A 15397-nucleotide genomic window follows, 5' to 3' on the forward strand; every position below is an offset into this window, starting at 1 on the left:
TCATGTTCAGCTTCCTGCCTATCCAATTTAAGTATGCTTTTTAGAATATTTATACAGTATAGCTAAATTTAGCAATTCCTAGGTGCAGGTTTTTGGCAGTGTTCAAGAGCCTTTTGTTACAAACTGTATTACCTGACAGAGCTGTAGCATTTGGACAGGGATGTGTTACCAGTGGTGTAAATTTTTACTGTGATAGAACCAGATTAACACAATCACTTGGTTTCATTGCAGATTGGCAAAAGAAAAAATTATGTATGAAAAAGAAGCAAGACAACAAGAAGAAAAGATTGAAAAGATGAAAGCTGAAGCATGTGATGATTATGGGATTAAGAAGCAGGTAAACTATCCCAGAACTTGTATAAAATCCTTCTTTTTTTTTCCATTTAATCATAGTCATCTTTAAATAGAAGAATCTGAGCTACCTGTTTCCAGACTCCTGTTATATAAATGCTGGACTAAAATGCTGTTAATTACTAAAGTCATAACAAGCAGCTGTAGAAACTTCCTTAAACTGTTTTAAGTGTGAGGAGACTGGATATGGATTACTAAGCACTGGGTATCAGGATGTCAGTCACTCACTAGCAGTGTGTCTGAGGCCATCAGGAGCTCTGTCAGGAATTCCAGGAACCTGTAGTAAGCTCATGGTCTGGATGGACGTATGTACACTAGGTAAGTATACAGGTAAGTGCAAACGTTACAGCAAAGTCAGAGTCTTTTATCTAGTTAATATGAAGGTGAAATGTCTCAACTCTCAGAGTATACTGATATCCTTTCGGTAAAATCAAGGAGAGCAGTGGGTGTGCAGCTGCTCCCAGGAGCTGCCAGAGTTTGTACTGAGGTCACTGACTAGGAATGGGTGTTCTGCACTTACATCTGCTCAAGGGTATGGTTTAGTGTCACTGTTACAGTGTTTTCATTCATTATTTCATTTTGTCATGGAAGGTTTCCCACAGGGGTGGTGGTTGCAGGCAGTTGGTAGAATCCCTTTTGGAAGGAGAAGTGTCACATGTCTTTCTCAGTGGGAGAAGGTTTTGGTTTGGGAGATCTGTGTTTAATTCTTTACAGAACTGTGCAATGTCTGTTTTTCACTATGGTCTTTATATTCTTTCAACTATGTTAAAATTTTTTCCCAAGTATTTCCCAGAGGTTTTGTCTCAAATCTTAACAGAAACCAAGACGGTAAATTAAAGTTATTTTCATTTGTTTAACAGTCCTGGTGACCTTGTGTTATAAAGCATAAGCTACTGGTGTCCTAGCTTCATTTTTAAACAAGACAGGAGAGAACCCTTTTAGAACAGCCTAAACCAGCTTTTCTAGTATGTTTATGTGTTTCTGTCCTGCCTTGCTCACCTTATGGCATAGGAAAGAAATACAAACAAAGAATTTATATACAGATGAAGAATTGTATTCATACAGCAGAGCTGTCTTCTGCCTCACTACAGGCTGAGACTGGAAGATCCCACAAATCCAGGAGTCTTCCTGGAGATCTGCAGGTGCTAACAAGGACTAATGAATGCAATTCCCATTTTTAGTGTCTCCCATTCATCAGGTTATTTGACTGCACCGATGTATTTCCACAGTGACCTGCAAGGTATCATCAAAGTCAAAACTAGCAATGGCTGTGAACTTCTGCTGAGAAAAGAAATGTTACATAGTGCTTGGAGGTGTTCTCAGTGACAAAAGCCCTCGCAAAAAACAGTCTCGGTTTGCTCAGGAATTGCCTCATCTACTTGGGAAACAATCAGTTCCTCCAGTGACACCTTTTCTTGTTCTTTCAGTGCACTTTGCATTCTGGAAGTTGCTAATATTTTAGGTTATTAAAAATTTGGAGTCATAGAAAGAATGTGCATATGTTTTACAGGATCAAACCTTATTCTAAGAGAGTTTGCTCAGAACTAGATTTCAGACAGAGTTAAAACTTTGAGATATTTTTCAGGAAAAATATCTGTAGTTACACATTTTAAGAATTGCTTTTAGATAATTTCTCATCTGAATAACTCTTAATACAGTTGTGGTCTTCATTTTGGTAATGAAAAGTAACATGTAGGGGATTGAATTCGGTCATTTGAGGCTAGGAGAACTCTGACTGGGAGCAGCAAGTCCTGGAGTTCTACCTCCCTGTGGGTTTTGCCATAATGAAGTTTCTGCACAGTTGTAACAATTATCAATAGATTAATACTTTACACTGAATTTCATAACAATAATTTAACAGACAGTTTTCACACAGTGTCACTCCAGTGCAGACTAATGACAGGAACCAGCAGCATTCTGTATTTCTGTGGTTGTTGATGGGTCTTACATGTAGATAAATATCCTTTCCCAGCTCATGCTTTTATCCTGAGACCTGCGAGTTTGGGAGAACCCTGAGGTATCTACTCCCTGTTTCCTCTCTGTAGGATTGTAGGCACACTCTGTTGGTTTTGCTGTCAGCATTTTTACTGATAAGTGATAAGTTTTCATGTTTTCAAAAGTTGTTCTACAATTTCAAATTACTTGTTGAGTAATGTCATTTCCAGGTGAAATAAAAAATCCAGTGGATTTAGCCTAGAACTTAACCTCTGGTGTACTTGAAAGTACATAAAAGCATAGAAAATACATATTGATAATACACTTTCGTTTTTTCAAGTACTAATGAAAGCTGCAATATTCCACTTGCTGTGTTGAGTGAAAGGTAAAGTATCTCCTGAAACAGAAACAAAAATTCATTTGGAAACAGCAGATACTGTTCTGAAAAGTAATTTCCACACCCCCACACTGTTGTTTCAAAGTTTCACTCTTCTCACCTGTCAAGTAGAGTAAGATTAGATGAAATGTAAAGTTCATGTCAGTCTCATTATTTTCATAATTATTTTTCACCCCTAAGAATTTTGCTTAATAACCTGAACTCTAGCTCTGGATGCTTAGGTAAAGAGGCAGTGGACGTGCTAATTAAGGGTCAAATGCTCCCCTTTATGTGTTTGGGCAATATCCTTAATGAGCACAGTTTGTGTCTTTAAAAGCCAGGAACTTGGAATTCTTTGTGCGAAGGACAGAATAATATTCCTGACACAGAATTGGTCTTAAAAGTTTGGTTTCAAAGTTTGAAAGGCGGTAGAGCTAATGAAAACAAGTTTCCTACAATTTTTGTGTGCACTTGGGGGTTTTTCTTCTGTCCATATTCACCTTAGAGCTGTATCTCATCTGAGTCCTGCCCAGCTCCCTCCTACATCACCTATCCTGTACTGCTCCCCATGTCCCACACCACCATCCTGGCCCATCACATTGTGCCTTAGTATTCTATGGTTAGTGCTGAGGTCAGAAGTAATATGCTGGTGTGGATTTAAGTTACAAATATGTTGATTATGCAACCAGTAGCCTCATGATTTGTTAGCCTATTTATTTTGGGCCACAATCTCTTACTCAGTGGGTTTACAAATTTTGGAACCTTTGCTGCTCATCCTACTTAGAGATTCCCTCTTTCCTTTTAGGTCTCTGTCCTTCCATTAGATATGGATATAATTAGCCAGTGGATTCCAAGTGTTTCACAGATTTTCTGATGGAAATTTGTTCAAACCAGTAGCACTTGTCTTAGCAAACAATTATCCATATGTCTTTTCCTCGAGGATTATCTGTGCAGCAGTCAAAGGACAAGTGATTATGAGACAGTATTTAAAACCTAGAACATATATTCATCTGTGTGCATGTAGTTGGTACATACGTGACTCATTCATCATGATTTTTAGCCTCTCCTGTTTAGAACACCACTCCTCCCCCAATGCCACTCTACCCTGTGACCCAGTAGTTTCTGAAGCTAATAAAACTGATGTCCCTGTTAATGCCGTTCGTGTCAGGTTCAATAAAATTTCTTCCTCTGACAGAACACTTGGTGTCGACACTCCTATAAAGTAATATTTTTGTATTTTCAAATTATCAAAAGTTTCTTTCAGTCTAAGTGCTCGTGTGATCAAAAAAGTAGAGAATCTGCCTCATGTAAGCAGTTCTGATCTGCCTGAAGTTAAATAATAGCTAATAATAGCTGTTATTATTTAATTCTGTTAATTAACTAGTTAGTTCAAATAATAGCTTTGAACTTTCACTGTGGGGCTTGCTAAAACTCCAAGCTGCTAATGTTGGAAACCTGGACATTAACCCCTCAGCTGTTTCTCACAGTGGTGTTTGGCCTCTGTCCTTATTTTGAGTGTGTAAAGTAACTGGTTTTAGTTATGGTGTCCTTCCACTTCAACAAATGGTGGGTGAATCTGTGTGTTTACATCTGTTCTGCTTTTATCTGTCACTGCAGTCTGGAATTTATGGAAAACAGGTTCAAGCGCTCCCATAATTCCTTGTGCACACAAGTTCTTTTGACACCTGATCCAATTCACAAGAAATCCACTCCATGTTTAGTGACAGGCTGTAAACACCCCAACAGTTAGAGAGCTCCAGCCCATCTGAGAAAACTGCTTGATTTTGAAATTGGCCAAAATACCTTCAGTCTTGACACTAGAAATGTGATGGGTGGAAGAGATTTGTTTGACTGGCGTTTTCAGTACACTCAGAGCCAAGGGAACATCATCCTCACTGCACCCACGACAACTCTTTTGCTCCTCTGTGCTCCTACAACAACTTTATTTTGTTTCTCTCTGTACATATTTTTTTAGATGCACTTCATTTACTCCAGATTTTTAATACTTCTCTTTGGCACTACAGTTCACAGAAACCTCACAGATACAGTTCTTTGCAAAGTTAGATCAGCTTCATGTTATAACTTTCTTTGTGACACACTATCCTGGTTTCAGCTGGGACAGAGTTCATTTTCTTCCTAGTAGCTGGTACAGTGCTGGTGTTTTGGATAAGAATAACATTGATAACACACTGAGGGTCTGATTGTTGCTAAGCAGTGCTTACCCTAAGCCAGGGACTTACCAGTGTCTCATGCTCTGCCCGTGAGCAGGTGTACAAGAAGCTGCAGGAAAGCACAACCAGAAGAGCTGATATGGAATATCCAAAGGCATATTCTGTACCAGAGAATGTCATGCCCAGGATATAAAATTGTGGGAGCTGCTGTGAGATCCCACCTGCTGCTCAGGGGTAGAATGGGTCAGCAGTTGGTGAGCAATTGCATTGTGCATCACTTGCTCTTCTTGGGTTCTTTTACTCTCTCTCCCTCTCTTTATTTTTATGACTAGATTTGGTTTCAGTTATTAAGTTATTCTTATCTCAACCCACGAGATTTACCTTTCCTTCCTGATTCTGCTCCCCACCATGGCAGTGTGGGCAGTGAGTGAGCAGCTCCCTGCTGCTTAGTTGCCAGCTGGGGTTAAACCACAGGCGTTAGCAGCTGGAGCTTGAGTCACCCCAATGCTGGTCACTGGAATTTGAGTGGCTGCAGTGTGTGTCATAGGGGTTTGAGTGGTTGTGTCAACCCTTAGAGGTCAGTCAAAAAGTCTCATTGAATTCTGAAAGAATTTGGAGACCAAACACCTTAAAACATCGGAAGGAATCTATGAGGATCATACAGTTCAACTCTTGGCCCTGCACAGGACACCCCAACAGTGCACCCTGTGCCTGGGAGCATTGCCTAAACACTCCTTGAGCTCTGTCAGCCTTGAGGCTGTGACCACTGTCCTGGGGAGGTGTTCAGTGCCCAAACACCTCTGGGGGAAGAACCTTGGTCCTGATATCCAACTTAAACCTCCCCTGACACAACTTCATGCTGTTCCCTTGGGTCCTGTCACTGGTCAGAGAGAGCAGAGATCAGTGAGGAAGTTGTGTACAGTTTATCTAATTAATTGAGCTTTTAGCTTTGCTTTATTATGTACTTTGTAACAGTGATTGATCTCTCTGGGATTATGAGCATTACTTGAAAAAACATGGTTTATGCAGAAGTTAGATAATACTGGTTCCACAAGATTCCTGTTCTAGTCCCCAACTCTTTGTACCTACTGAATGTAGTTCTAGGATTTATCCTAGGATTTTATTTATTATTGCATAACTGCAGGGAAATGTAGATAAAACTCAGGTACCCCTTCAGATCTCAGTCAGATGCTGGTTTTGGACAGAATGATCGGGGTGGATTTGTTAATTTCTTCAAGCAGCCAAGACTGCAGTTTACAGATTCTAGATTTGTATCTTCCAGATATAAATCCCTCCCCAGATCACTTATCCTAGTGGCTTATATCAAATAGGTTACTACTTTGCATATCACCTTCCAGCTTCCCAACACACAAATAATTAGCAGTTCTGGCCCAAGGAAATGATCACGGGCTATTCTCACTCCTCCAGGTATTCTTTATAGGATAAATCTCTACTACATAAAGCAGAAGGCATCATTCCATGCAGTTTATGGCACTCCTCATTCTGTGGAGGTTACAGACCTTTATTTCTTCATTCACTGGTGAAAGTGTAAAATTAGAAGCAGATTTTTTCTCTCAAATTTGACTTGAGCTAAGAACTCAAATATATGGCACTTAAACACAAAGTGATGATGTCTTACTGCACCAGGACTTCCTGAGGGCATAAAATCCATCCTTGGCTATAGAATTTAAGGGTTGGAATGGACCTTACCGATCCTCTAGGCCCAACCCCCTGCCCTGGGCAGGGACACCTCACTAGATCAGGTTGCTCAGGGCCTCATCCAGCCTGGCCTTAAGCACTGCCAGGGTCGAGGCAGCCACCAGATCCCTGGGCAACCTGTGGCAGTGTCTCACCACCAATGTCTCAGCCTAACATCTGTTTTACAATGACCCTTTGGTACAGCAGAATTCATGCCAAAAGAAAATGCAGCATTTGGATGACAGAATGGAGTAAGCCACTTAAAGGGAATGGATGTTATCCTGGATGTAGGAAAGGTTTCCTATTTAAATACCTAACAGGTTTTAATTTCTAAATAGATTTAACATTGCTGAACAACTCTGCACACCTTTTCTCCTCAGTGGTTGGATTTCAGATCCAGAAATGTTCCATGAAATAAAAGTCCCCTTGCTTAGAACTAAAGTTGTTTTCTTTAGGAGGCAGCAGGATTTTCAGATTCAGTGGGGTGCCAGTTTAGTAATTTTGTTCAAAGTGCATGGTGAGAATAATCTTTCTCCTAAAATAAAGCACAAGGATAAGTAATAACTTTTTATGCATGATAAGCATCAAAAATATGAGCCTGCTGGTCTTTGCTTTTCATTTTTCTTTACCTTTGTCTTTCAGTCAGAGCCTCCTGCAGTCTGCACACAATGTGATCAATAACTCAATAACTTTTTTCATGCAGTAATTATCTCTACGGGGTATTATCTGAACACTGTTTTTCTTTATTACCCAAAAGATGCAGGAGATACTTATATAACCAGCTGATCCCATTTTGGATGAAGCTGCTTCATGACAGCAGGAGAAAGTTTGTTTTAAATAGACTTTTAAACAAATGCTGCATGGAAAGCTTACCAGGCAGTACTTTTTTTTTTCCTAAGGGAAAGATTATTCTAAATACTCTCTTGCATTTAATACTTTGTATTTAATTAAGCGCAAAGTAAATGGAAGTGTCCTGTAAATTAAGCAAGTTTTAAGCAATTACACTGAGTGTCTTTTAATAAAAAAAGCCTACTCAGAAAATAGGTGCAGCTGTTCTGAAGTTTGTGGATGATGACTGGACTGCTGGTTTTTCTGGGTAAAAAACTTGTCTCAAAAGATAATGCTTTTGTCTGGAACACACTTCTGATTTCATTGGCTTCTACTTTTCTCAGATCGAGATCCTGCAGGAGTCGCGGATGATGATTCCGGACTGCCAGCGCAGGCTAGAAGTGGCGCATGCAGAACTTACTCAGCTACTAGTGAGTATAGCACCATCCCCTGCTCATCCAGAAGTGCTGCTGTTCCTGGGTGAACCTGGGTAAACAGGGTTGTCTGCAGAGCAACTGCAGCAAACTAAAACTGGATTGAAGGATGACTTCTCATAGGTCCTGGGACTTAGCATCCTATAACACACCAGTATTTCACTCTAGGTAACTGTCTCTGCAGACTTGGCAAAGTCTGACTTGACTGCAGTCTTTGAAAGCTGTGTGTGCTGGAATAGTGAAAGTTGTCTTTAATGGCATGTACACTCAGCACACACTTAGATACCAGAGTGCAAGAATGGACTCTTGAGTTCCTGTGTGAGTTCCACGATCAGAAAAAAACAGTTCACCCACTTTACAGAATCACATAATGGGTCAGGTTGGAAGGGACAACAGTGGGCATTGGTCCAACCTCCCTGCTCAAGCAGGGCCATCCTGGAGCACAAAACCCACTTTTTATGAAGCCACTTAAGCTAGTTTTGTAGGTATTGTAGAGCTATATAATATGATGGTAGCGAACTGAACTAGCCAAAACACTTTGCTCACTGCTTTTGTTATGCTGTGGACAAGAAAAAAGTCACATGAGTCATTGTTGAGTGCTGCTTTATATTTTGTTAGGGAAGAGAGCAGTAGTGCTACATTTTTATGGTATGAATACTTGCAGGAATGAAGAGTATCTGGTACAAATAGAACTATACTAATTTTGAAGACAGTCATGGTTTTTTTTACAAGCTACCTTCTCACCAGGAATTCAGCCTCACGTGTAAATGCTGTTGTGAGGCTAGAAATACACACTCTAATTTAAGCCCCAGATATACTGATGGCTAAAATGCAGCACTTTTTCAATGGAAAACTCAAGGTAGTTTGACTCTGCTGTTTTCCAAAATAAATGCTCAGTACCTGGCAGGATTTAGGGTCCTTTTGCCATTCAACTAGTTACTTAGCAGTTAGCAGGTCTAGATTTCAGTGGCTTGCAGAAATGGTGTTATTGATCCATAGTTGCTGTGTTAACTTAAAACAAGGAATGGGACAGTTACTGTTGTTAAGAATTGGAAATTCTTCCAAGAGTTGCTTTCTCTGCTTAGCTCACCTTCAACACTGGTACTAAAATTTATTGTGTCATAGTATGTTTTTTTCAATTGTCAGTCTACTTCAGATTTTTCCAAAAAGTACTGAGGTTTGTTCTTACTGGTTCCTTGGTTTTAAATATTTAACACAATAAAACAGAGGTATTCACAGGTCAGATGTACTTGCACAGGACAGATGTTGTCCTGGGCCTTAAGTAGGACTAAAGAATTTAACTGTGCTGAGTCATGTAGAACTTGTGTTTTCACAAATGATGTAGCACTCATTTTGGAGAATGGGTTGGGTGGGAAGGAATGTTTAAAGGTCATCTAGTCCTACCACTCTGCCATGGGCAGGGACATCTACAACTACAGCAGGTTGCTCATAGCCCTGCCCAACCTGGCATTGAATGTTTCCAGGGATGGGGCACCTAGCACCTCTCTGGGCAACCTGTCCCAGTGTTTCACCACCCTCATTGTAAAAAACTTCCTTATATCTAGTCTGAATTGACCCTATTTTGTTTTAAAACCGTCATTGCTTGTCCTGTCACAAAAGACCCTGCTAAAAAATCTATCCCCATCTTGTTTGTAGGCCCCTTTAAGTACTGGAAGGTGCTGTAATGTCTCCTCTGAGCCTTCTCTCTTCTAGGCTGAACAACCCTAACTCTCTCAGCCTTTGGTCACAGCAGGGGTGCTCCAGCCCTCTGATCATCTTCGTGGCCTCCTCCGCGCCCAGCAGGATCATGTCTTTCCTGTGTGGGGAATGCCAGAGCTGGATGCAACACTCCAGGTGGACTATCATGAGAGCAGAGTAGAATCCCCTCCCTCACCCTGATGCCCATGCTGCTTCAGGATGTGATTGGCTTTCTGGGCTGCCAGTGCACATTGCAGCTCATGTCCAGCCTCTCATCCACAGCACTCGCAAGTCCTTCTTGGCAGTACTGCTCTTCATCTGGTCATCCCCCAACCTGGATTGGTACCAGTGGTTGACCTAACCTTGGTGTAGCATCTTGCACTTGCCCTTGTACCTCCTGAGCTTCTCATGGACCCACTCCTAGAGCTTGTCCAGGTCTTGTCCTTCAGGTGTGTCACTGCACCACTCAGCTTGGTGTTGTCTGCAGATTTGCTGATCCCATTTTTATGTCCTTAATGAACATACTAAATGACACTGATCCCAGTACAGAACCCTGAGGGATGCACACCACTTGTCACCGATGTCCTTGCAAACATTGAGCCATTGACGAGTTCTCTGGCTGTGACTATCCAGCCAATTCTTATCCACTGAACAGTCCAGCTTGGAGAGGAGGATGTTGTGGGGCACTGTGTCCAAGGCTTCACAGAAGTCTAGATAAAGGACATCTGTAGCCCTTCCCTTGCCCACTGATGTAGTCATCCCATCATAGAAGGCCACTAGGTTGGCCAGGCAGGAATTGCCCTTGGTGAAGCGGTGCTGGGTGCCCCAAATCACCTCCCTGTCCTACCTGTGCCTTAGCACAGCTTCTAGAAGGATCTGTTCCATGATCTTCCCAGGCACAGAGGTGAGGTTGGCAAGTTGGTGGTTTCCAGGGTCCTCCTTTCTGCCATTTTTAAAGATGGGTACAACATTTCCCTTTTCCAGCCTCCAGTGACTTCCCCTGACTGCCATGAAATTTCAGGTATCATGGAAAGTGGCTTGACAGCTACATCAGTCAATTCCCCTAGGGCCCTGGGATACACCTCGTAGACTTACGTTCAGGTTCCTCAGGTGGTCATGATCCTGATCTGTTGCAGTGGGAGAGCCTTTGCTCCTCCAGTCCCTATCATGCTCTCCATCCACTTGAGAGCTGTGGGAAGAGAGGCTGCCAGTTGAGTACCTCAGCCTTCTCCCCATCCATTGTCACCAGGGTTTTTTCCATAGGTACGTTCTTGAATTTAGTCCCATGACAGTTATTTTCAAAGTACTCAAAACCCATATCACCACTGAGTGATGTGGTTTAGTCACCGAGTTTAGGGGTTACAGTGGTGGGTGGTGGGACTCAATGATCTTAAAGGTCTTTCCTAACCTTGATGGTTCTATGATTCTGTGTTGTTTCTGATTCCAGGAAAATGAAAAAGAGTTGGAAGAGGCTGAAGAGTATAAAGAAGCACGTTCCTTACTGGAGTCAGTGAAGCTGGAAGACTAGCAGTCTTCCAGTGCTCCCTTTATATGCATTAGCACGGGGTCCATTCCACACTTTCATTTGACTATGGCTCTACTCCTACTGTTGACTTGCTAAGGTTCCCTTTATGCAAACTGGCCTTTCTCTACCTGCAAGATGCATCAAACAAAGGATGTTCTGTAACATCAGTGTGTTCCATATTCAGGCAAAATAGAATCAACCTGGTTGGAAGGGTCATCAAGGATCGAGTCCAGCTCTCGTTGGTTACTAGACCATGGCACTAAATAGATAGGTTTCCAGTTCACTTCAGTTACAGGAAGCAAAAACAAAGCCCATTTAATGTAAGTGTTAATAATTAATACGCAGAACTTAATATGAACAGTTCAGGCTAAGAAACAAAGTTTGGTTGTGTGAGGAATGTGAGGGACCAGTAAATACTTAACAGCATCATAAAATGGTTTGGGTTGGAACAGACTTTAAAGATTCATCTTGTTACAACCCCTCTGACATGGGCTTTAGAAGCACCTTTTATCTGGAATAATTCTAAGCCATTTTAGTGTAACAGGCTGTACTGAAAGCGAAGATGGACTAAATGACCCTTCACAGTCACCCACCTGTTTTCTATGATGTAATTTTCCTCTAATTATATCAAGTACTCCTTGTTTATCTTTGAGCCCAAGGCAGAATTAAAAGCTGATTCCAAGTCTTTCTCAACTTGCCTAGGATTGATTCACACAGCCCAATTCACCCAGTTCCCATTGATCAAAATTCTGTTACTTTCCAAGAAACAGAATTTAGCAGGTGACTAGTAAAGAGAGTTCTGGACTGAATCTTTCCCTGAAAGTGAGTTTTTTTCCAAACAAAGCTCAAACCCAAGAACATGGAACACAACTCCTGGGTAGGTGAACAACACCTGGTCTGCCTGGAAGGCCATCAAAACATTCTGTACAAAAGTTGTGGTTCTTTCAGAGTAGCTTCTCTACAGCCAACTAAGCTCTGTTGATAAACAAGAAAGCTTTTTACATTAGTTTTTCTAGTTTGAAAGTGCTCTGGCATGTTCCTTAAAGGCAACACGAAGCACAGTGTACCTTTTGTGTGGTGCTATATTGAATACTCTTAATAAACTTTTCAATGATTTGCCTGACTTTGAGTAAACTGCTCTTTCAGTACCTCTGTTTGTCTACCTTAAGCACGTTGAGCGTAATAAGTCAGCTTCCCCATCACTCTTAAGCACTGCCCTAATATCAACACCAAAGGGTTTCTGATTGCAGATTGATCTGTGACTTCAGACCAGGGGTGAAACCTTTCGTGATACTGAGAGAACTTGTGTATCTTCTTACCAGCACTGTGTCTTAGGCACATGTAACTGCCAAGCAGGCACTGCCCAGTTCACAGCACAAATGAGCTGCACAAATGAGGAGAACATCTGTCTTTGAATATTCACTTCAGCCAATTTCTTCTGTGCATCTTCACTGGGAAAGGTGTTTGGAGGGTACAGAGCAGATCACACGTCTCAGCCTGCTGACTGCAGTCGGCCCAGCAGCAGCTCTGTGTTTGCAGCCACTGAGTGGAGTGTGGTGACTAAATGCTGAGCTGAAAAGGAGGTGTGGGGAAGTGCCAAGTCTGCTGGGTAGAGCAGGATTTTAAATCAAAATTACCATTTTCAGAAGAAAGAATGCACACTTCTGGAAGACAACCCCACAGGAAAAAATCACGTGCAGCTGCTGAGTACCACAAGAAATGCAGGTCAAGGTGAAAGGTAAACAGAGGTGTGACTACAGTGGCTGAAAAAAGTGTGATATGGCTTAAGTTGGAAGTTAAAGGCACATGGGGCTGAGTAGCTGCCACATAAACTCCAAGGAAAAGTTTCCTGGTGAAATAGTTTCTAGGGCAGAGTTGTTTCATGTTTGCCTAAATACTTCTCTGTCCAAGATATTTTCTAGATCCTATGATGAACCAATATGGTACTCTTCCCTCCAAAACCTGAGCATGTTCTGTAGCACATAAAACAGCCACCCTCACTGGTGAAAATCAAGGTATGTCCACATCTGGAAGTCCTTACTCTCTTGTCTCCACATGCCTGTGGAAGTGTCTGAGAGGACAGCAGCATGTTTTCAGGCTCCAACATGCTTTAAGAGAAGGAAAGAGTTAACTGTACACAGGTATTGTGGATTAAATGCTCAAAAAAAGAAAACCAAAAGGATGAACCACACAGAGCTGCTCTATTTCCTTGTGATAATGTACTCTTTTGGGAACTCACCTTCTACGTCTCGGGTGAAACCCTTCAGCTCTGAGCTGCATCAATCTTCTACACCAACACTTGGGTTGGGGGATAGGATTCAAGTCCTTGAGCTAACTCAAAATGATTCAGATCAAGGAAAATGCTTAGTAACTGGGCAGTACATTCCACCTTTTCCTGACAGATTGTGGTCCTCAGAATTCCACATCAGGTGTCTGCAAAGCCTCTTAAAATTGGGAAATGATCAAGAATTTACTACTCAAATTGAATGGTCTGATCACCCCACAAAAGGTGCAGTTCTGTTCAGCTGAGCTGCATGACAGAAGAGATGAAAGAGAAAGTATGTGTATTTCATATGTGGGTGATAAAAGGCTGTTCAGTATCTTCAAGGACAATATTAGAAGTCAAAGGGTTTCTGACAAACTGGAAAAGGTTTAAAAAAGCTACGTACATACTTACACAAGGGGGAAAAAAGGCAAAATTTGACCAGGCAGCAGCAATTTTTTACTGCACAAACACAGGGAAAGGGAAAAGCTACACAGAATTTGTGAAAGATACAAGAATTTTAGTGAGTTACATGCTTAGCTCAGAAGACATGGGCAACAACCCATTGTGTTAGAAAGGCTTCATCTAGAAGCACTGTCACAGAAGCTAAAACTATAGGGATGAGTAAATAAGATTCAGAAGAAAACAGTGAAAACTACTAAAAGGACTGGAAAAATGGTCTCTGCAAGAGGTGGAACAAATCCAGACATTTCAGCCTGGAAAATACTGAGGGTGGCAATGTGAATAGCCTTCAAGCATATACAAGGTTGTGGAGGAATGGAATAAACTTGGCAGAAAGAGCAAGATGTAATGAGCTTCAGTTACAATGAGGGGGGGAAAAAAAGTTGGAAGGGTTCCTCCCTCCTCAGGAAACAACACCACTAATGCAGCATCAAAAATACCTTAAAATAAAGTGACAAGTGGGAATTTGTGTTTATTTTGTGCATAAGCAACTTGTCCAGGGCAAAGACAAGAGGGCAGAAGTTTAAACTGAAGCTGAAGTCAGAGGGATGGAACTTGCAAGGCAAGAAGTGGACTGTGGGGCCTGCTGGAAGCAACTGGAAGCAGGAAATCCAGTGGGAAGTCTCACCCTTCATACGGATTCAAAGCATGATGACAAGCATGAGGGAAGGGAGTAGAAAACGTTGTTTATGGTCTAACCATCTTAAGAACTCCCATCTGATCTCTCGGAGTACCCACTCTGTGTAAGGACATAATGAACAGAAAACACCAAGTTGAACCATGGTGTTCTCTTCCATGTGCAGTTTTGGCTGTGCTCTGTTATTACCTGTAACAGAGGTCTCAAGATAAATCCTGATGATGAGCTTAGGATTTCAAAGGAGATGGCATGAGCGATGTAAAATTGCCACCTTCTTCCAGTTTTCTAGACACAAAATCAACCACAGTGAAGAAATCAGCTCTTGAACTTTGCAGATGACTTGCTAACATGTCCTAGGATCCAGCATTCATGGGTAAACATCTTTGGATCTCACCAGCATCCAAAATCTAGAACCACTCAACATGTTACATTACCTCTAGCAGGACGAAGAAAAGCTTCAACTTTACAACACTTTTGTTTTCATATTGTTCTGAAGTAACTGTAGCTGTTGCATGAGGTGGAAACTCAGTAACCCACAAGAAGAGCCTCAAGTAATAAGGTTACCAGAGGGTGAATAGGTTGAAGTTCAAAAAATAAGCACATTATTTATGTATCACTTACTGCTTGCTCACCATTCCAACAGAAGGAAATAAAATTTCCTCATCTTTCCTAACAATCCTGAGGCCTCCTCCTGTCCCTGCATGATTAATGGTAAATTTCACCACAGTTCTCCATAAGCAAGCAAAAACGCTACCTAATTGAAACAAGTAATTAATTTACACAGAGAGATGTGAGTGGGTAGATTAATTTACAAAAATAAAATTTAATTCCTCTGGATGTTCTTAGTGACTTGGCTTTCTGCTCTTTTACAGCTTCTGCACATTTCCAAGAGAGTAGGTTAAAAGTAAGTAAAAACCCCACTTCATTTCATAGAATCGTAGAATCACCTGGCTTGGAAAAGACCTCCAAGGTCAAGTCTACCCCTACCATGGTTACTAAACAATGGCACTAAGTGCCAC

At 41.5% G+C, this 15397-nt stretch overlaps 1 protein-coding gene across 1 annotated transcript; it reads left to right on the forward strand.

The window, feature by feature from the left end:
• Positions 1–235: 235 nt before the first annotated feature.
• Positions 236–11019, forward strand: TBCA (tubulin folding cofactor A). Its single transcript, XM_009083471.1, has 3 exons — positions 236–337; positions 7704–7790; positions 10939–11019. The coding sequence occupies exons 1-3, from the start codon at positions 251–253 to the stop codon at positions 11017–11019; spliced, it is 255 nt and encodes an 84-aa protein (XP_009081719.1). The 5' UTR covers positions 236–250.
• The last annotated feature ends 4378 nt before the right edge of the window (positions 11020–15397 follow it).

The sequence above is a fragment of the Acanthisitta chloris genome, unplaced genomic scaffold (assembly GCF_000695815.1).
Source record: "Acanthisitta chloris isolate BGI_N310 unplaced genomic scaffold, ASM69581v1 scaffold16100, whole genome shotgun sequence".
Lineage (NCBI taxonomy): Eukaryota > Metazoa > Chordata > Aves > Passeriformes > Acanthisittidae > Acanthisitta > Acanthisitta chloris.